General features: G+C 43.1%; 2 protein-coding genes across 2 annotated transcripts; one reads left to right on the top strand and one right to left on the bottom strand.

The window, feature by feature from the left end:
- Positions 1-27: 27 nt before the first annotated feature.
- fbxw12 (F-box and WD repeat domain containing 12) lies at positions 28-9,815 on the bottom strand. Its single transcript, XM_063208043.1, has 10 exons — positions 9,655-9,815; positions 8,659-8,696; positions 8,177-8,346; positions 6,948-7,069; positions 6,470-6,676; positions 5,284-5,451; positions 4,386-4,602; positions 3,389-3,567; positions 2,134-2,264; positions 28-1,509 (listed from the first exon to the last, which is right to left on the bottom strand). Exons 1-10 carry the CDS (start codon positions 9,769-9,771, stop codon positions 1,410-1,412), a joined length of 1,449 nt encoding a protein of 482 aa, XP_063064113.1. The 5' UTR covers positions 9,772-9,815; the 3' UTR covers positions 28-1,409.
- A 1,268-nt stretch (positions 9,816-11,083) lies between these two features.
- LOC134457579 (protein Wnt-7a) lies at positions 11,084-21,040 on the top strand. Its single transcript, XM_063209582.1, has 4 exons — positions 11,084-11,268; positions 11,895-12,121; positions 16,420-16,694; positions 19,546-21,040. Exons 1-4 carry the CDS (start codon positions 11,198-11,200, stop codon positions 20,026-20,028), a joined length of 1,056 nt encoding a protein of 351 aa, XP_063065652.1. The 5' UTR covers positions 11,084-11,197; the 3' UTR covers positions 20,029-21,040.
- The last annotated feature ends 1,168 nt before the right edge of the window (positions 21,041-22,208 follow it).

Here is a 22,208-nt window from a genome sequence, read left to right on the forward strand (position 1 = left end):
CGCATGGCAGACGCGTGCCCTACCAGTTGGCCACGGCAGAGCCCAACCAGTTCAGATTAAATGACAGCAGGAATTGTGAATTATGTTTTGCAAGATATTGAAGAAAGACTTAAAGATGATGCCGAGCCTCATGTCATGAAGTTGGACGCCACAGGAAAGGGCAGGAGTGCAGAAAATGACTTGCTCCCGTTGTATCTTGAAATCCTCCATGGAGCCATGGATCACGGATTTGTTTTCATTGTACAGACACCAAGCTACTGCTAACTAGTCTGGACCAGCCTAGACTTCCTGTGACACGCCAGAACCTTTTGTGACCGACCCATAAGCTCTGAAGAACTGTAGCTGCTAGAGCCAAACTAATAAGCTCAACATCCTTCTGGGACAATATGAAGCAACTTGAAATACCTATTTTTGTGCCATTTCCGTTTTGAAAATACTGGTACTTTTGTATGAACTGCTCAGTTGTTTTTGTACTGATATTTTGTTTATTGTACAAGGCATACCTCGGTCTCAGGAAAACAATCAAGCTTGAAACTGTACAAATATTGCATTGAATGAATGTTGACATTGTAAACGGTTGACTGTAAACAAAGTTTTTAAAAAAAGAACACTCAAACTAACATGTGTAATGTGTTCACGATACATTAAAAAAAAATAAACAGGCAATCCAACACCCTTGTTATGTAATCTTCAGAACGTACAAACTAGTGAAAGTGCTCATTATATTTTGGCCAAAAACATTACATCACCCAATAGTCCCATTTCATGCACTATTCTCAACAACTATGGTATTGTTTGGCATTGATTGAATGTTGGCATTGTTAACAACTTACAGTAAATGCAAACTGTATTAAATTCAAACTAGTGCACAATACATTACAAACTGACAATTAAACGCCTTTGTTATGTAATCTTAACTAGATGTTTGTGTGTGAAAGTGCTCATGATATAGCAATTTGACATCACAACATCCGACATATCATGCTCTATCCAGATCGCTTGCAGGTTCATTGAATGTTGACATTATTAACAATTAACAGTAAAAATAAAGAACTCTCAAAATAATCTGTGAACAACATATTACAAACAAATAGGCAACAATATGACAGCTTTGTTGTGTAATCACAACTACCAATAAAATATTGGTGAAAGTTCTTAGTTTGGCCGTAAACCTTACATCACCCACCACCAATTCCCATTTGGTGCCCTATCCAAACATCTTACAGATGTCGTCAATGATTTCAGTGGTAAAATCTGCTGGATGTTCATACCAAGTGGCTTTTTGTTCCCAACAGCCAATAAGCATGGTTTGGTTTGGATATCAAAAATTACTTCTTATACCTTGAGGTGCATATGCACCATTTTTAAGAACATGGAGTGTCCCTTTTTGTCATCAAAAACTCTCTTCATTAAGAGTTGAAGGTATAGGCTTTCAGGACATCTTTTCCGTTTACTCCTTCAACTGATCCGACAATACTGATGTCATCACATGTCACAAAGGTGAATCCACTGAAAACAGACAAACAAATAAACAGACAGCAGTTGTATTTACAGTACAAGGCGTTAGGCTTTCCTTCTGTGAGCCTGTCTGGAAGATTATTCTCCACTCACAATACCTTAATGCCCCCTAGTGGCCTTTCAGACAGTAGCACAATGTGTATTGACAAATACCTACATTGGCAATGCGATACATGTACAAAACAAAATAAAATGATTGTTTTGACCATACCACTGAGGAATTTTTGTGACACTAAGTAGACATCTATAATAGAGTAGAGTAGAGTAGAGTGCTTTACTGTCCCTATATATATAGAGAGAGATGATGTTTGGAAGCAACTCACAGATGCCCACAAAATGTAAGATATATTAACAGTGTAACTAATGTGATATGAAAAAAAATAAGCTAAAATATGCAATCAGCTGATGATTCAGAGCAAGTGCAGGATTCAAGTATTCACATGTACACACACACACACACACACACACACACACACACACACACACACACACACACACACACACACACACACACACACACACACACACACACACACACACACACACACACACACACACACACACACGCACCAATTGCACCAGAGTCTACAGATAGATGGCTTTTGCCAGACATACCTTGACATTGAATGGGAGCCTCCTAGGAGGTGGTAGCGGCTATCAAGACGGAGACCCTTCTCGTTGTCTTGACTCCAGGTCAGGACTCTCAGAGATAAGTCACGAGAGGCAGTCACAACACGAAAACTGTCCTACAACGCAGAGCACAAATGTTTATGCATTTAAAAACGTTGAAATGAAACCTGCAAATTACAAGCACATCTCTCTTTTGAAGCAGGCCATGTGGATGGAATGTAATCTGCTGTGCAATCGCATCGAATCACACCTTATCGTGGGGCATTCTTAAAGGGACACTGTGTGAGATTTTTAGTTGTTTATTTTCATAATTCATGCTGCCCATTCACTTATGTTACCCTTTTCATGAATACTAACCACCACCATCAAATTCTAAGTATTCATTATGACTGAGAAAATTGCACTTTTCATACATGAAAAGGGGGATCTTCTCCATGGTCCGCCATTTTGAATTTCCAAAAATAGCCATTTTTAGCTGCAAAAATGACTCTACTTGGACTGTACTAAAAAAGATTTGTTTATTACTTAGAAAACTTTCATGTAAAGATCAAATTTGGCAATTGGCAGCCCAGTTTCAATGAGCAGCATAGTTGCAGTACCCTTTTTGACCATTTCCTGCACAGTGTCCCTTTAAAGGGACAGTTTGGTCAATTTCAACATGCAGTTGTAATGCTCACACTACCCTGGACTTGTCAGTGCCTGAGATTTTTTTTTTTTTTCTTCAGCCGTTTCCGAGATCCTGGTCATTGTAATGGGGGCAGCTCTTTGTTTACATTTCAAAAAAACATTTTTATTTATTCCCAAAAACATCCAAAAGGTTATAAAACATCAGCAGACAACTAGCAAACAGCAGTACCTTTTGGGAAAATATTAGGAGTTGGCCTATGTTTCATTTTTTAAAAATGTAAACAAACGCTGCCCCCATTAGAATTGCTCATATCTCGGAAAGGGCTGAGCCGAAAAATGTGGCATCACCAGGTACTGACAAGTCAAGGGTAGCGTGAGCAATACAACTGCATGTTGAAATTGACCAAACTGTCCCTTTAAGTATCGAAAAGAATCGGATTGCTGGCCCCTGCCCAATGCCCTTGTTGTTAATTGTGCAACATAACAGAAGTGAAAAAAGAATCGTATCGTATTGTGGGGCAATCTGAAGTATCGAAAAGAAGCGAATCGCTGCCTTAAGAAATCGATATCGAATCGTGGCAGCTGTGTGAAGTACACCCCTAGTACTACTCACCACCCAGAGTGAGGAGATGTGCTGCGTGTGGTCCTCCATGCTGTGCAGCAGGGCTCCCTTTAGAGAGTAGACCCTCAGCTGGCTCCCGGCCGCCACCACCAGGGTGTTGCCATCTCTGGCCTGCAGAAGGACGCCGGACACCTGCGGCAGCTCCAGCTCAAAGGACTCCACCTGCTGGGCTGTCACAAAATTGCAACGTTTACATGATGGTGTTAATTCCGAATTTATAATTCCGAATTAAATAGTTTTGTCAAGTTTCCTTTCATCTTTCATTTAATTCTGAATTAAGAAGTGTTAACATGATGTTTTCAAAGCGGAATTAAGCTTTATTCAGAATTAAATGGAGTTAATTCCGAATAAAATGTCTCATGTAAACGTAGCCGTTGACATTGACACACACAACATCTTCACATGTGGCTTCTTTCCAATCTCCAGTCCTGTACCTGTGCTTGTGGCCTCACGTGTCACGTGACACCCCGCCTCACGTGTCACGTGACACCCCGCCTCACGTGTCACGTGACACCCCGCCTCCATGGAGAAAACAATACAGTTTCCCCACTAGAGACATGGGGTGCATCCCAATATGTGACCTTGCCTCCTCCACTTGCCTCCTCCACTCGCTTCTCGTCATGATGACATCACTGACAACAGCATTATATTTCAATATCTTGCAAAAGCTCAATTGTAAAGTCTTTTTCTCATTTGCAATTGGGATGGTGAATGAAAAACAGTCCCTCAAAAGTTGTTGTGGCGAGGCTGACAGCTGGGAAACTTTATCGTTTTCTCCACGGAGGAGGGGCCAGGAGGCGGGGCGAGGAGACAAGCACAAGTGGAGGAGGCAAGGACACATATTGGGATACACCCATGGACGTGTCATGGAGAGATCGGGAAATTACATCAGGTCAGAATCGAACCCATGTTTCCAGATTCATGGCGATGTGGCAGCACCTTAGCCCACTGAGTCACAATGCCCCCCACCCCCGATATGGCCACTTACCAAAGGGTGCTTCCTCATACTTCATCATCTTCATGCTGATGTCAAAGACACAGAGGCGTTTGGTCCGCGAGAGCTGCCCGCTGTGCACCACTGCCACCCTGGCAGGATGGGAGGGGACGAAGGCAGCCGCGAAGCAGCCAGTGGCAGAGGACGGCAGGCTAGTGCTCACCGGCCCCTCACCCTCAGGCCCACTACTCAAACTCTCACTCAGGAACACCTGCAGGTAAACAAAACAAAATGGAAAAAAGAGATTTAAAAAAAAAAAAACATTTATATGAAGCCATCTGTCAAAAGTGAAGATACGGGCCCTACCGTGGCCTCGTCTACTATGTCAGTGTTTCCCAACCAGGGGTACGTGTACCACTAGGGGTACGCGAGCACATTGCAGGGGTACTTGGAAAAGTGTTATTATTATAGCAAATGTATGGAGCAGCCACATCAGGACTGAGAAAATTATATAGAAAATTGATTAGGGGGTACTCATGGCACAACTAAGATGCTTAGGGGGTACGCAAGACAAAAAAGGTTGGAAAACACTGTACTATGTGGCCGACACGGGTTTGATTCCCGGCCCGGGTTCTTTGCCCGCCTTACCCCATCTCTCTCTCCTAACTCGCTTCCTGTCACCATCTTCACTACACTGTCATGAATAAAGTCAAAAAGACAAAAAAAATCTTCAAAAGTGAAGATACGATTATGAATTATTGATTACATTTTCAATTACACTTCATGTGAATAAAGGGTCGAAGTCTACAGTGATGAATAATGTGAATGAAAGGCCATGTCTTTTCAATAGGAATATTTATTTTTCTATGGTTTAACACAGTAAATCCTGAAACAAACACACTGTAAGTGCTTAAGCAAATACACTGAAAAATCTAGAAAAGGGATTTCAAACCTTTGGACTGAAAACGGAAGTATTCTTTGAAGCCGTAAAAATCCATTTCTTGTCTGGCGATGACAGAATTAAGTCCAGTCCAGTCAAGGAGTCAAACGCCACGTGGCTGGAGAGCTTTGCCAGTGATGGGCTTGTCAAGGTGTGCAATGTCCCGTTACTGGAGCCAACCTAGGAAAAACATGCAGATGTTTGCTATTGTGAATCTGCGTTGTGGTGTATGGCAAAGTACACGGTTAACAGACCTGTGGCCTCTTTGCGCAGATGGGGGCGCCAGCAGGCCTAATTCACTACTTGTTGAAAGTGCTCAACTACATCATAACGACATTACTATGACATTACAGAGAGCCATCAGTAATAGATTAAGACATAGCCATTACAGTTTTGGTGACAGTAGGCTCGGCACAAAGGGGATAATATATCCAATCATAACAGTCAAAATAGGTAAACAGATGGTGAAGAAGCCACCTGAGACAAAATGATCAAAGCAATAATGTTTAATTAATTAACATTGCCTTTGTAGTCACATGGAATAGAACAATAAATTGTACAGTAATTGGTAGAATGTATAATGTGTTGCTGCTGCTGCTTGTAACTTAAAGGTGCACTGTGTAATATTTTCAGTAGTTTATTTTCAGAATTCATGCTGGCCATTCACAGATGTTACCTTTTCGATGAATACTTACCACGACTTTCAAATTGCATGTATTCATGACTTACATGAAAAAGGGGTGGTCCATGGTCTGCCATTTTGAATCTCCAGTCATAATACATGTATTATTAGATGAGAAACCTACTGTACTAATTAGTTTATTACTTTGTAAATATTCATGAAAAGATCAAATGTGGCAATAGGCAGCACAGTTTCAATGAGGAGCATAGTTGCAATACCTACTCTGTGTACCATACAATGCACCTTTAAGGCTAAAATCTCTAATATCAAACACTTTTAGACCAAATAGTCATCGTTTTTTCGGTCTTTTTTGGTCTTTCACAACTTTGTTGATGATAGGACAGTTTGAGAGATGGACAGGCTGCCAATGGGAGAGAGATGGGGAGGGGTCGGCAAAGGACCCGGGCCGGGAATCGAACCCGGATTGGCAGCATGGTAGACGAGTACCCTACTGGTTGGCCACGGCAGGGCCATTACAAATGATTTTAGTATATTAAAGATGGAGCGCAAACTCACCGTGATGACGGGTTTGTCACTGATGTTGCATGCATACAATGTGTTCCTTGGGGCGCCAGTGGAATAGGAGGCCATCTCCTGACCTGTGGAACCCTCCCAGGACTTCACCATTCCCCTGTCGTCCACGGTGACCACAGCGTTACTCTGCAGATCCACAACAATGTCACAGAGCGGCCTCTGCACTGGACTGGACCACAGCTGCTCAGCCTGGGAAGACAAGACAACACAAGGGATTCATTCAGATTCATTTTACACCAGTGTACTTTAATTATGCTCTTTCACCTAAGTAGTACATTAGCTGTGTATTTGTGGAGCTACGTCAGAATGAATGAACAAATTTACACTTTTCTGTTGAAGCAACATAGTGTAGTTGGTCTTGGTTCAAGTTGCCCAACCATACTGGCAGGAGAGACATAGGATCTTTATGCTTTACTGTGTCACACTGTTCATTGATAAACATTGTGGCGAAATGACTTGCCTTCTGGACATTCCAGGCGATCACAGTCCCATCTTTGGAGGCACTGCACACTATAGAAGATTCCTTCCAGAACTCGGAGGTGACACTGGTACCAGCCAAATACGCAGCGCCGGAAATCCTTCCTATGAATAAATCCATATTGCCCAATACATGAGATACTTTATATACCTAACATCCTGTCGTGTAATACAACCCCTGGCAAAAAAGTATGGAATCAACCACCTGTCATGGAGGATGTTCATGCAGTTGTTTTCATTTTTTTAGGGGAAAAAAGCGGATCACAGATGCGACACAAAACTGAAGTCATTTCAAAAGTCATCTGTCTGGCTTTAAGAAACACCAAAAGAAATCAAGGGAAACAAACTTGAACTTTAAAGTTATAGTTTCACCCTGCACAGGCCTAGCCTCGCGAGCCATCCTACGTACTTCCACCAAAGGATTGGCTCCACTACGGTAGTCTGGCCTTGCTCTGTGGAGTATCAGATCGGTGAGATTTTTATCACAACGCCCCCCATCTAATCTAATCAGAAAACAGCCAATGAGCGAATAAGCGCCCCATGTGGGGGAGAAAGGGGGAAGACGCTTGTGACGATGACGAAAACGTCTGCGCCAATGGCTCTGGTCTGCGCTATGTTGTTGTTGAGTAACTGTCGGCGATTGGGTGAGAGCTGTCCAATCATTTCAAACTCATAACTGAGTGCAAACTTCCCGCTTCCTGCAATCGCGTCAGATCACACAACTTCCACAACTATATACGAAATGAAATGGTAGTATTATGGGATGGTCAGGACCAGACTAGCACAGGCCCACCAACAGTGGTAAACAAGCAGGTAAGTTGCCCTGCGCTCCCCACTGGGTTCCCATTACATTACAGGTTTTGAGGATGATTTGGTCAGTTGCCTTGACCAGATGCAGACTTTACATTAGTCAAACCTAGGCAATTGCCTTGGGCCCTGACCAAATCTGCCCTCCATAGGGCCCCCCCAACTATCACACACACAAAAAAGTAGGCCTGATCTTCATGTGTCACTTGTGTTGTTAAGTAATCCAAGATATACCTATATGAGACAAAAGACTAAAATGACACCTTCGCTCGTTCCATGCCAATTGGTGACATGTTAAAAGAATGACTTTTGAGGGCCCCATGTTTATATTTTGCCTAGGGCCCCAAAGTGGCTACATCCGCCCTTGGCCTTGACCACACATATCAATATTCTAGGTGCTCCTACCGTTGTGTCCTCTGAGGCTTTGGCAGTTGTAGTCGCTACCCGACGCCCCGGTTTTCATTTTCAACTCCAGTAGGGCACGCCGCATGTAGTAGCTTTTCCAGCTCTGCTTGTCTATGCCGGACAGGAAGCCGGCAATATTGCAAAAACCCCATCGCTGCAAACACATCTTTCTAAAACACAATACAGGTTGGGGAAACAAGAATAAAGGGTGAGGGAACAGACAAAGAGATTAGTAATTGAATGAATGAATGAATGAATGAATGAATGAATGAATGAATGAATGAATGAATGAATGAATGAATGAATGAATGAATGAATGAATGAATGAATGAATGAAAGACAGGGCGATTGGCTAGTTGTTTGTTGCTTCTGTTTGTGTTTGTTGCTTGTTTAGAGGATGGGATGAGAGGGTCCGTGAATATAAGCGTACAAAATGGGGTCCCAGAAGTAAGTAAGTGTGGTAAACACTGGGATATACTCACCGCCAAAGCCAAGGGGTCTCCGCTGCCTCCTGCCATGCCTATTGACAAGGGAACCAAGTTAAGGTTTAACGCTGCATTCAACATTGTTTCACATGCCACCTTCATGGTTCTAAAAACCATCTCAATTCTAAAACAATTTGTGAATTAAAGGGTTTTTAAACATTATTTTAATCATGGTTGTCCATGCACTGGTCAGTTATCTTCCACTATTGAGCCTGTAAGAAAATATAAAGAATACTACACACCACCCTCTTAGAAAAAGGCCAGCAAGCAAAAATTACAAGTTGCATACAGTGATGCTTTACACATATTAATTAAGGCTCCCAGAGGAGGGAGTGTTTGTATCTGTAGGAGTAAGCACAATTCATGCATTTTTAAGAAACCCCATGTTTAAGTTTACACAACGTCTGGATGATTCTTCCAACATCATGGTGGCACTCTCAAATCCGACTGTAAGTAGCACAAGGTACACATCCAGGCTGAGAGTGCACTGGATGAAATGATTTATTACATTATTATTATTTATTACAAATATCTTTACATTTTGTTCATTTTTGTATTTTATTATCACTGTTTTGAGTATTTCTTGTTGGATTGTCACAGTCTGTCTTGACAATACTGTCTGACTGACATGTGTCTGGCAAATAGGCCTACACAGAATTGAACTGAACAAAAGTGACCTAAAGATTTCCAAAATATACTACTGATTAGCAACCATTTCAAAATCTATGCTCTACAGGTGTTTATCTGACAGTAGGCATAGGCCAAATTACTGTCTCCTAAGGAAAAGTCTCCCTGGTTTTCTCATGACCATGTTTATATAATATATTACTCTTATACATAATATATACTATACATTATGTATTATATTACTCTTCCGATGCTGTGGGCATTTTAATGTCATAAAACGCAGAGCTATCCTACCCAAATCATATAACTTCAGCTGTGCACGCCTACCCATCACTTCCGCGTTATGACTGAAAACATTTGGCGTACCTTACAAACATGTGATGTTGTGATTAGGTCTTCGTCATGTAAGTATGAGAAAATCGTAATTAGACAATCTAGAGGTAAGTCTAAAGGGTTCATTTTGCGATGTGTATGCTCTGTCATCAAATTCTAGCCGAGAATTCCTAGTCCAGTGCTCTCCTCAAGAGGCTCGCTCCGACTTCCTCGGCTTTCAGTTTCTTGACAGCGCTTTGTTGACACTAAGTACGGCAAGCTGTAAAGGACAATTACTCCCCTGTTGTACTCGAAACAGTGGGTTTTATATTTCGCTGGGCAACAATAGGCTACCAATTCACAGGCTAAGTATATGCGTGGGTAAAAAAGGAAAAAAGTGCGCGCGCACAAGAATGCTGCACTTGGGAATAAACCTTTTTTAAGTGGCATCTGAATAGATATAACCACAAATCAAACGTCCCCTGAATAAACTATTAGCCGTGTTGTTCGAGCTGATCAGGTGGCACTGGCAATATGTAACATACATAAGGACTCGCATCAATTCAACAACACTGAACGTCTCAATAGCAGCAATGTAGTGGAATCTTCCCAAATCCAAATCCCCATTCTGTAATGGTCATATTCAGTAACTGGTCAGTTTGCAGTACTGCGTTTATGGCCAGGAGATGGCGCCATTGTAAAGTTTTAGACATGCAAAGGGGTCGCAATTTAGATGTCAGTTGAGCGCGCCTTTCTCCATCTATCTACCTGGCGATTATGTCCAGAGGCTCATATTTAAAACAGAACTGAAAGTAAGGCTTGACATTGTCTAAAGCACTCTGTCAACGAACATAATGAGGCCTCGTGAATAGTGTTCAGGCTGTAGATTTTGCACAAAAAACAAGGATTAAAAGGTAAGACATTTTTTTATTGAATTAGGCTAGTTCTAAAACGACTTATTGGCGGAATGGGAATGTGATGTTTGCAGCTGTAAAGCTACAGGTAGGCCTAGTAATCACTGCCACAGGTCATGAGGTCAACCTCCCATGGCCCTTTACTCTCGGTGCCCAGGAAAGGGAAATCGCTTAACGTTTAATTGGCCAATTAATCAGCACTACTGAAACGTTGGAGTACCTGTAAGTAAAAGTAATGTAGGCCTAGTGATTAGTTAGCGGCTAAACATTCCCCACACTTTAGGTGAAGTAGGCTATCGCAGGTCATCTCTAGTCACCCCAGTCCCACTAACGAGCATGTGAAATCAGGGGTGAGAGGCATAGCAGCTATCTCCTTTATTCCCAAAACACGCCCCTGTCAGTGAGGAGGCTTATATAGAACTCAGAAGTGACACAGTCGTCTGCGCCGCTCAAGCCCATCTCCACTTGTACCTGTTCACTCTTGCAATGAAGCCAGACGAGTAACCATCAGACTCACAACCCCCCGGGATAAAGGATACAGCACACGGCGTTTTATGGGAACTACGAAGTGGTGTTTAAATGGATTGTCAAACTACTGATCAGACATTACTTGGACAATGAATTTACTTAGGTGAAAAAAGTTGCCCCTGGTTTTTCGCACGCGTTAAACTGTGAGGATAATCATGTGCAGAAAAACGCGACGATGGATATTCCGCATATTTCTATGTCTTGGAATTATTTACTTGAAAATTGGGTGAGTGTCCAGTCTATACATTATTGATTAAAATATTGTAAAAGTTCTAAATAAATACTTACATTAGGCTAAGTTTGAATTTGTAAACGGTTTCACCTGACTCTCGTGGCAGGAAGCGAGAGTGAGGTGGCCGCAACTTTGTAGTGGTGTAAGTTACCCACTGATGTTAAAAGAAACTGTAGGCTACTTCTACATCAAATTTATCACGTTCTCCCACATGTACGGAGTTTTTAAAGACGTATAACAGCTGTACATCTAGGCTGTTGTATGTCCCACCCTGCGTAAAGGTATAACCTACCAGGTGAGCAGCAGCCGCGCACATCTGGCGGACAGGTTGTGAGTGGAGATATTGCTTCCGGAAAGTGTCTTCTGACAATTAAAATGATAGTTTTGTCGAATTTAGTCAATACATTGGTAACATAAAAAATTATAGCAAATGGAGTTCTATTTTGTGGGTTTGTGGCCGTGCGTAAAGCTACACGTCAATCTTTCAGTATCTCGTTCAGTAGTCATGAACCCACTTAAGCAGTGCCAAACCTAGAAATAGAAACTAGAAAAAGTTTTACCAAGATACAACATTGTCACTGTCACTGTCACTGATATGATCTTATCTCGATCTATCACAGTGGCTTCTCTTCTGTCATGGCCCTGGGAGCAAGCATTATATGTAATAAGATTCCCGGTTTGGCGCCTCGACAGCGGATCATCTGCCAAGGTCGACCCGATGCCATTATAATCATTGGCGAAGGAATCCAGATGGGAATAAACGAATGTCAGTACCAATTCAGAAACGGACGCTGGAATTGTTCTGCGCTGGGAGAGAGAACCGCCTTCGGGAAAGAATTGAAAGTGGGTATGTTATACCTTTTAACCTTGTCTAAAACACACATATGCTGGTACGGCCATTTGTATTACCACGTGTATTACCTTTGAAATGATATGAATAGCAGACAGCACCATTGAAATAACCACTTTTCTGACACATTTGCAAAGCAGTTTTTGGCGAGGAGTCTAAATGGGAACTTGGCACAAAGGTAAAGCCGAGAGAGTGAAACGCACCTAGCGCCTAGAGCTTCCTTCCCACATGCCTTGGATATCTGTTGGATGAGATGAGCACTTGTTTAATACCTGGGGTCATAGAAGCACGCGCAGACGTGTACAAGAGAGCTCGAGAGCTCCCTGGATCGCAGCTGGGCTGCCTGTCAGGCCGCTCGCGCTCGGTCTCTGCTTGGGTCAGGTTCAGGCCAGATAGACAGTGATAGCTGCTATTTGAGCACCATCAAGTAATACTGCTGTCTGTCACTTTGCAATTTCTTGTCTGCTGAGGACAATGCTGTTGCTAAGTTTGTCCTGTTGACAAAATGTATGCATGGTGATGTCCATTTGAATACTTTCTCAATCTTGGCCACATGAGATGGAGATGTTGTCAACAAGTAAAAAAGTATTTTTTTTATAAAAACAAAAAGGTTATAAGGAAACACATTTTCACCACATTTTGCTTACACACCTAAAAGAAGGCATTTCCTCTTTCTGGTTTAACGTGACTGGGGACCTTCATGTCCTGCACAAACTTAATGTGCTATGTGAGACAGGTGGAACCGCTCTGCCCTCACAGGGGCTGGGGCAGAAAAGCTGTCCTGCTAAACAGCGAGAGTACACTGACTCTGTTTGGCCAGAGCAAAGGTACAGGGCTGTACAGGGACAACAAATCAAGTCGGGCATTTTCAACCCAAGCCGGTCCACCAGGCATCTAATTTGTGCTATTTGACCATAACAGACAGCCAACATGCTTTATTTAAATTTGACCATCCCGGAGAGGCCTGATTTGATAACAGCCATGAGGACTGATAGGCTACCACTGAGGGAGAGAGTCAGGCCAAAATGAAGTCAAGTCAAGTCGGTTTTATTGTCAATTTCTTTACATGCACTGGTCATACAAAGAATGTTAAATTACATTTCTTACTTTCCCATTGACATACTTTAAGTATGGACATATACAGTATAGACATAGACAGTACGTACACATGCAGACATTTTAAGTGCAAGACTGGACAACAGAATACATGTAGAGAACATACTGTACATCATCCACAGACAGGCCACTGGGCAAATGCCCTGTATGCCATATGTCCAATCCAGCCATGCTCGGCGAGGGAGGTACAGTATCCCAGAAGCAGTAGCCTGGCCCTGGTGTGAAAGAGCTCCACGCCATTGAGGCAGCAGGTCTCTGGAGGCGCCGCCGCTATTTTGCTGCTTATCTCTACAAACTCTTCTGAGGCTTTTAGTGGCCAGAATATTGCCTCTTACCACGAGTATAAGTTACAGATCATTCGAAGATGACAGAAGGGAAGGGAAGAGAGAGAGAGCCTTGGACTCGTTACCATGCTGTTGGGGAAATAATGAGGTTTGGGGGGGGGGGTGGCAGACAGGTGTCAAGCAGACATCCAGACTTCCATCTGTCATCTTTGATTGACAAACCTGGGAGAATATCCTCACTATCAGAGGTGTATAAAGCACAAATAGAAATGCTCTGACAGTAGACGTGCTACATGCTCTTACAAGTACAAGTGCTCTTACTTAGTAATGCTACTGGAGACATTGATAATGGACTACGTACGAAACGTTTGTAGCTCAGGATATTTTCCGTTGACTTCTTTTGTTAATTTGTCGGCCACAATACACTTTTTGAACCTGCAAGCCTTGTGTGCGCCTCATCTTTTTGACTGTCCTTACTTAGTAATTACAACACTAGTACGTGATCGTGTATAGTTTATACACCAGCTATTGCAGTGTACTTAATGGGATAGAGATGCTGTAAGAGTATGTGTACCTTTACTTATTACACCTCTGCTCGACACTGAACTAGGAAATAATAGCATGGAGGTGATGTATTGTAACACAAAGGTGGCGTTCCCGTTCACCCAAATTACAGTATGTGAAATGTCTTGTAATGCTTGTTATTCAGAAAGTTTAGATTTATTCTTGCAAAGGTGTTCTTACAAGCTGCAAGAAAATGATGTGTTCCTTTAACTACAGCCTACGAAACTAATCCAAAGTGGCATACCTTCTTATGTCTGACATTGTACCAACATTAACATCTGTTTCTATTCAATTCATACTTAGCAGAAGGCCCAAGTCGTTGTGTAATATACTTGTAACAATACAGGGATAAGTTGCTGAGATTTTTTAATTTTAGAATAGTTTCTTACTTAATGATCAGGTGTTAATGTGTCAGATATATTCTTACTGTAGAGGTTTCCTTGTCAACCCTTGTCTGTATCACAAACAGTAGTCAAACTGCAATCCATAGCTTGATATACAAAGTACACCATGCATTGCTGCGTAGTGTGGACCAACTATTCTCATGTGCCACGTAGTAGTAGTAGTAAGTGGCTGGTGCAATGGAGTACGTAGCACAAGTTGTATAGTAGTGTGTGTGAAGCCCAAAACGTTTTTGGCTGGGTTTGCTTTTGCAGAGAAAACACAGTAAGCCATGCTCGACACCATAAGTGTTTTGTCATGAAAGGCACACAGGTTCAAACCCCTTCTCCGAGCGTGAGTCAAGTGCTGACAGTTATATATTCTTTATTGACTTTCTCTTCAATCTTGCACCTGAAGCAAGTATTTTTCCTGGATGTGCATCTTGGCTGAATGCCTAGTTCTGCCTCCTCAGACACGGCCCGCATGTCATATAATGACCATGAAAACAGGGTTTTACATGATTAACGCACTGCTGAGGTGATACAATGGACTGGGATGGTGTGCGTGCGTGCGTGCGTGCGTGCGTGCGTGCGTGTGTGTATGTGTGTCATTGCCTGAGACGTATCCAGGGCCTTTTCTAAGGTTTTGGAGGCCATAAGTATGACTGGTAATAAAAAATAAATAATAATAACAATGTGTTTACCAGTCAATATCAATTTGGGAGGCCCGAATTTTGGGGGCAAAGTGGTTGAGGCCCTAAGCGCTCTGCTTACTCTGCTTATGCCCAGCGGTGGTCCTGGACGTAACTGTGTACACGTAAATGAGACACAGACCAAGTCATGTCTCTTAACGTTACTTAGCAGTTGAGTGGAAAGTTTGGAATTGAGTTGAGTGAACTTATGAAGGAAACTGTGAGGAGGAGCATGTGCAAATGTTTGATTAGTTAGGGAGAGAGAGAGCAGAGCCAGAGATAACCTCAGCATCAAGACGGGAGAGCTCTCAGCTTGGCACGCTGATTACACAAAGTGTATCAGTCACTTAGAGGATCAATACGGTTTCCTCCTCAACAGACTCCTCATTCACACGCCGTTATCACCTGTCATGTCACCTGTCAATTAGGATGATGTGGCCGCGCTTTTAAATAACATTAAACACACACTGCTTGTTAGTATTATGACAAGAAGCTGCTATAAGCTGTGCGGTCAATGTGATGTGTGGACACTGAAAGTAGAAATGGTTATGTAGAGGAATAGTTAACTAATGGCTCTTGTCGTTTTTGACTAAAAGTCAGATGATTTTTCCAAAACCTATTCTCAGTATATTGTACACTTGTTGTATGCTTTCCAACTGAAAGAATGTTTCAATGTGAGAATGGTTTATGAACATTTGTTTTGATAAGGACTTTGTCACAGCCCTATGGCAGAGTAAAGCAGTAAAACACAGCATGGCTCCCCTGCTTTCACACAATCAGTCAGCCCTAAACACCCCCAGCATGTTCCCTGGAAAGGGGCGTGGCCCCTGACATCACCCATTACCTGATGAACATAACACAATATGTTATATGATTTTCTAGATGTTCAATAAACTGTAACAGTATCATGTATGTTATATAGACGTTCTTACCCAAAGCAATACACATCATACTTTTAACACATGGACACTTAATTGGCTGGCTCATCTTTTAACTTTTTTCTGTCTTAACAGATAATACAACGTCATAAATCATCTATTATGCATCATTGATTTTATATTATGATATTATTCCCTGGTATAGTGGATGAAACCAGAATTTGTCTGTATTGTTGAAGGCTACTGTATTGTATTGCTTTTGTCTTTGTGAGGCATGTTTGTATGAAATGTGAAAGTTGTATAGGCTATTTGTACTGTACAATATGCATGTTTGTATGTAATGTGCCTTTGATAATAAAGTGGGGCCTGGCTCTGTTTCAGGAAGTAAAGAGACCGCCTTCACGTACGCCATCATCGCGGCGGGTGTGGCCCACGCCATCACGGCGGCCTGCACGCAGGGCAACCTGAGCGACTGCAGCTGCGACAAGGAGAAGCAGGGCTTCTACGGTTTCTACGGCGATGGCTGGAAGTGGGGCGGCTGCTCGGCCGATGTGCGCTACGGCCTGGGCTTCAGCAAGCTCTTCATGGACGCCCGGGAGATCAAGCAGAACGCCCGCACGCTCATGAACCTGCACAACAACGACGTGGGACGCAAGGTACGTGCACACGTCCAGCTGGAAAATATGAAGGGTTTATTTGCAAAACGGTGTATCTCCATTTTGTAGAATGTTTGGAAATTGAGATCTTGTATTTGGCATTCCATTTCTTTGCATTGCAAAATGCATTTTATATGGGTTTAAAAAGTATGCTCCCAAAATATTTGAATGGCAAGAATTCACAAAAAGGTTATAGGACCTCTGAACAGTCATTTCCAATAATAAAATGCAAAAGTCAAAAATGGTGGACACAACGTTTTGCAACGAACCCTTCATATACACTTTCTCATTTCCAGAATGGTTTTCCGTGATATATGTTTGTTGAAAATGGTAATGACTCAGGTTTATTCTGTAACTGAAGACTCTCGGTAATCACAGCAATGTTGTTATGATGTGGGAAGAAGGATGTCTGTTTGCGCTCAACCCTCTGTGCCTCTCATGGTTGAGGACTGCAGAATCAGAATTTTACACTGGTTAATTTGTCATTGACCGGACGCAAGGATTGCCAGAGCACTCTGGATAGTTTTTCAACTTTTTCCTCATTTTTTGAGTTCACAAAGTGACTGACACATACGCGTCTTCCTCAGACTTAAAGGACGTTTCCATACACATGTGTGCTCTTCAGAGTCAAAGTTATCAAGTTTTTTTCCAGCAAACTGTGATTCGGATCACCAGCGATCACATCTGCCCCGAAAGACTAGGCTACATCTCAATAAACACAATAGAGTGAACAATAGTAGGAGACAATGGTTCCGAAATACCAGATTAAAAAACTGGCAATTAGTGGTTGATCGATGAATGATGTTAAAAAACCCAAGTCTCGGCTATAATCACAGAAGTAAAAGGAAACACGACGGAAAGTATTTGTATCACAATAACCATGGATTAGAGTGTAGCGGTTAAGTCCTGACCCTGGCATGGCTTGGCGATTGTCATGCTCGGGAGTCGGATCTCCCTGCCAAGGCCTTGCCCACTGAGGGTACAGTTAAACAGCCAGTCAAAAGAAGGCCCTCAGCCTTTCAGGACCAAAGTAGTTTTAAGTGTTCGTCTTCAATTACCGACTACCGTCTGCGAGCCAAAAAAAACAAGGGGATTGTTTGAAAGCATTAGGTAATGCTGTTCTTGTACAATCTACGGCTTGTTTCACTGCTACTCCATCACAAAGCAATAAGCGTTTGTGACATTCAAGCACATCATTATCTAGTTAATTGCAGTTAATTACACAGTGCATAGAAATATCACAAAAATGACTATTAAAGATGAAAGAATAAAAAACAGATACACAAAGGTGGAAGAGTAATTACTTCTTAATCCAGACATTGTGGACCATTTTATAGTGCTATTCATCTTTCATTTGTCAGACAGCGGATTACGATGGCATTTTCTCAGTCGCCAGCCTTGTGCCATGTCATTTCAATGTGAGGAGGAGGATATTCATTGTTTTGTCCGTTATATACCCACAGCAGGTCGTAACGAATTCCCCAAGGAAGCCGTGTTTGTGTAATGCACAGTAGTAGGCAGTGTGTTGGATGGATGAGAGTTAAAAAAAAAAAGACTAAAGGCATCCTTGTCGGTTTGCGTAACGAGAGGTGAATCAGCCCCCCCACCCCACCCCGCCGCCTCACCAGAGTGACTCATTGCACAACAACTCTCCCAAGCGTCCCATTCTCAGACGTTGCGTGATCGTTTCACTTCAGTGTTTTTGTGCGGCTTGTATTCACTGAGGACCTTATCAGACTGACTTGACTTGCACTGCCTTCTGGTGGACTTGGTGTACTGAGACACGCATTCAGTTGGCTGTGTCTCCTCTCTTTCCATTCTCTCTTTGGCTAAAAGTGCCCTCCGTTGGGATAACCCACCCCCCTCTCCTCCTCCTCCTCCTCCTCCTCCAAACTTCTTTATACATGCAAATCAAAGTAATTGGCAAAGAGCAAAGTGATTCATTTACATCAAGCGAGGCTAGATACAAGAAGCAACAAGTTCAGTGAAGGATACCAGGGAAGAGGTAGTTTCAAGACATCAGAGAGTCCGATATTCCATTGCATACTGTACTTCACATGCTGTTTAGGTGGTGCAGTAGACTTGACTCCTTACTACTGCCTTGATACAGCTCCTTCAGTCTAGGTCAGTGTTTCTCAAAGTGTGGTCCGGGGACCACAGGTGGTCCACGAGAGAGCTCAGGTGGTCCGTGAGGAGATTGCTCCTTTTCTAAGACAAGCTAACAGTAGACTATATTTGTAACAAAATTACAAAGCTAAACACAGCTGAAGTCTTATTTTCATCACTTTAATGTGAATAAAAGGTAAGTGATCTGCTTTGGAATTTAGCAGTGTCAAATTAGAACCTGTGAACTGTCAGTTCAGTCGACAGGTGGTCCCTGAACAGTCTTGAGGCGAATATGTGGTCCTCGGTCTGAGAAAGTTTGAGAACCACAGGTCTAGGTGAACCTAAAAATATCATCATGCTGGATTCTGGATTCTGACATGTGAAACACATACAAAATGTTAAAGCTGTTAAAGAGTTGTACAACTACAATTGTAAGACTTTGCACATTTTAGTTAGTGTGGTTTGATAAACATATGGGCACTGATGAAGGCCAATAGGGCCGCAGCGCATAGGCCCATGTGTTTTTAAACAGAATTGCCATGTTATATTAAAGCCATTTTATATTTTTATCCCAAATCTCAGAGTGCCTCTGCTTTTTCCTCTTTTTTTTGGACTTACACTTCACCCGGTACAGATGAGCACCTGAGTAATATTGTTTGCACAACCTCCTGAGCGCTCTAAGCCCTTTTGTGTCTTCTCACTCATATGTACCTACAGTATATAACCGACTTTTTCTATGCCCCAGGTCCTGGAGAGAAACATGCGGTTGGAGTGTAAGTGCCACGGAGTGTCCGGGTCCTGCACCACCAAGACCTGCTGGACCACGCTCCCCAAGTTCCGGGAGCTGGGCTACGCGCTGAAGGACAAGTACTCGCAGGCCCTACACGTGGAGCCTGTGAAAGCCCGCCGCAACAAGCAGCCGGCCTTCCTCAAGATCAAAAAGCCCCTCTCCTACCGCAAGCCCATGGACTCGGACCTGGTCTTCATCGAGAGGTCGCCCAACTACTGCGAGCCAGACCACGTGACGGGGAGCGTGGGCACGCAGGGTCGGGTCTGCAATAAGACGCTGCTGCATCACACCAGCGGGTGCGACCTGATGTGTTGCGGCCGGGGCTACAACACGCACCAATACTCGCGCGTCTGGCAGTGCAACTGCAAGTTCCTCTGGTGCTGCTACGTCAAGTGCAACACCTGCAGCGAGAGGACAGAGGTGTACACTTGCAAATAATATAAACAACACACTCACTTTCCTTTCCATCCTCCATCATGGACGTACAGCACTGTATGGACACAACCAGCTTGTTTCGTGCCTGACGGACGGAAGAGGATGAGGGGAAAGTTTGCTCACCATTTGCACATGGATGCTTAGCTCCATCTGGAAATATGTAGACATTCATCAACCGACTCTAATCATTTTGAGATCTGGAGCCGACAAAAGCTGCAAGTGTTCAGCTCTCCAGCAGTTTCTTTGAGCTCAGTCCAGTCCATGGGATCCGATTCGCAATGCCATGGGGTTCGTATGCGGCAGGTTGGCTGGCACTCTGTAGAGGATGATACCAGGGCTGTCTCAAAGACAACTGACTGCTGGACAGATGGACAGCATGCCACACTAATTTATGCATGTACAGTAAGTCTATAGTTGTACTGTCTCCAAGTCCTCTCATGGGAGAAATATTCACTGGAAAAAAAACAAGTCACAGTGGACTAGCAGTGACGGGACTATTTAATAACTCTTGATGTTAGACACTCAAAAGGAAAATAATTTATTTAAAGACAAAACTACTGATTTTCTTTTCTTTTTTGAAAATGAGCTATGTTCAAGTAGTCTTGCTACACAGCATCCTTACATACGACATACAGCGGTAGCAAAACACTGAAATCGATCATTACGCTACTGAAACACTTTGGCCCATTCGGCCTGTTGACTCCATGACAACATGACTTTCTCACGTACATTTTCCCCCTCTGTTGCTGCTAGTTTGGGAGTCTGCATATGCTATCGTTTTAGAACCAGTGATCTCAGTACTGATGATGGTTGTCATTCGACAACGTGATGTATCATTATTGGGAGTAGTCGATGAACTCAGACACATTGTCTTTTTTTGATTGAAAAATGTTAGTTGAGAGTATATTTTGTGAAAGAAATATTTTTATAAGAATGTTTTATTTATACTTTACTACTTTACGCCTCTTAACACACACTGTGCTAAGTATTCCTCGTCTTTTACTGTTCAAATGAAAATAAGGGTGATATTAAATGCTGGTGTTGATAAACGAACCTCTGCTGGGTCTAAAGAAAGGTTTGTTGTGTTTTGTTTGTTTTGTTTCATCAAATTAGCAATCCTTTGTCACCTCAGTCATTACGTAGAAATAACAAAAAACAAGTTGACTAAAAAAACTAAAATACTGGGTTTCCCCCCTTCAGACATAAACACCAACACAACTCTATGTTACCCTGTAATAGTATGACCTCCAACCTACACGGTGTTGCTCCAAATCTAAGTCCACAACTGATGCACTGTTAAACTTTTAGGCGGTGCAGTAAGTTCGGCAGAATGGGATTGTTTTTTTTGCAGTAGCGTTTTTCTCTCTGCTCCTCTGAAGCAGCAGCTCAAACTCCAATGCCAACTTCTTTGGCAGGAGTGCATGCAAAAAAGAGTTTTGCGTGCCGTGCACGGCAACACACAAGAGTGTGTCATCTCTGCCCTTGCTTGTGAAAACCTCGCTAAACCCCCGTGATTTACACAGAAACGAAAATAAAATACCTGGCAACAAGTGAACGTGGAGCAGGGGGGGTGCTATACCCTAAAGTGAACTGAGCAACCCAAACTAGTCACCGTCCATTTGCAGCCAGGAGCGTGATGAGGTGAGGAGCCACCGGAGTGAGGGAGCGGAGCGAGCGAGGCTGGCGGAGCCTAATTGAGGGGCACTTTGGGGAGCGCTGCCAGGACCGAGAGCAACAGAAGAAAAGCCAGAGGGTGGGGCCTGTGTCTTTAATGGTGGGGTGTTGATGTAATTGATGAGCTCTGTTTTGGAGGGGTGTCACGGTGATGACTTGCTCAGGCTGGGGCTGGGATGGGTTGGGCTGGAGGCCGGTGGTGGTGGTGTTGGTGCTGGGGTAGCTGAGAAGAGGTGGCTGGGGCTGGGGCTGGGGCTATGTGGAGTGTTGGTGCTGGGGAGGGAGTTGGGGAGGTCGGCTGCAGCAATAGATTGCCTGGCCTGACATCTGTCTCATTCAACTCCCAGGCCACTAGTTGCTACAACAACTTTACAGGGAGGGCAAAAAATGTCAGGCAGCCAGCTTGAGAAGCCAGGCTACCCTTCGGCAAAATGTTAACTATGCAGAAAAAAGAAGATTTGGGGCTGTCTCTCTCTCTACAGCCAGCCAGCACGGCAGAGAAGGAATCG

Source organism: Engraulis encrasicolus, chromosome 10, assembly GCF_034702125.1.
Source record: "Engraulis encrasicolus isolate BLACKSEA-1 chromosome 10, IST_EnEncr_1.0, whole genome shotgun sequence".
NCBI lineage: Eukaryota > Metazoa > Chordata > Actinopteri > Clupeiformes > Engraulidae > Engraulis > Engraulis encrasicolus.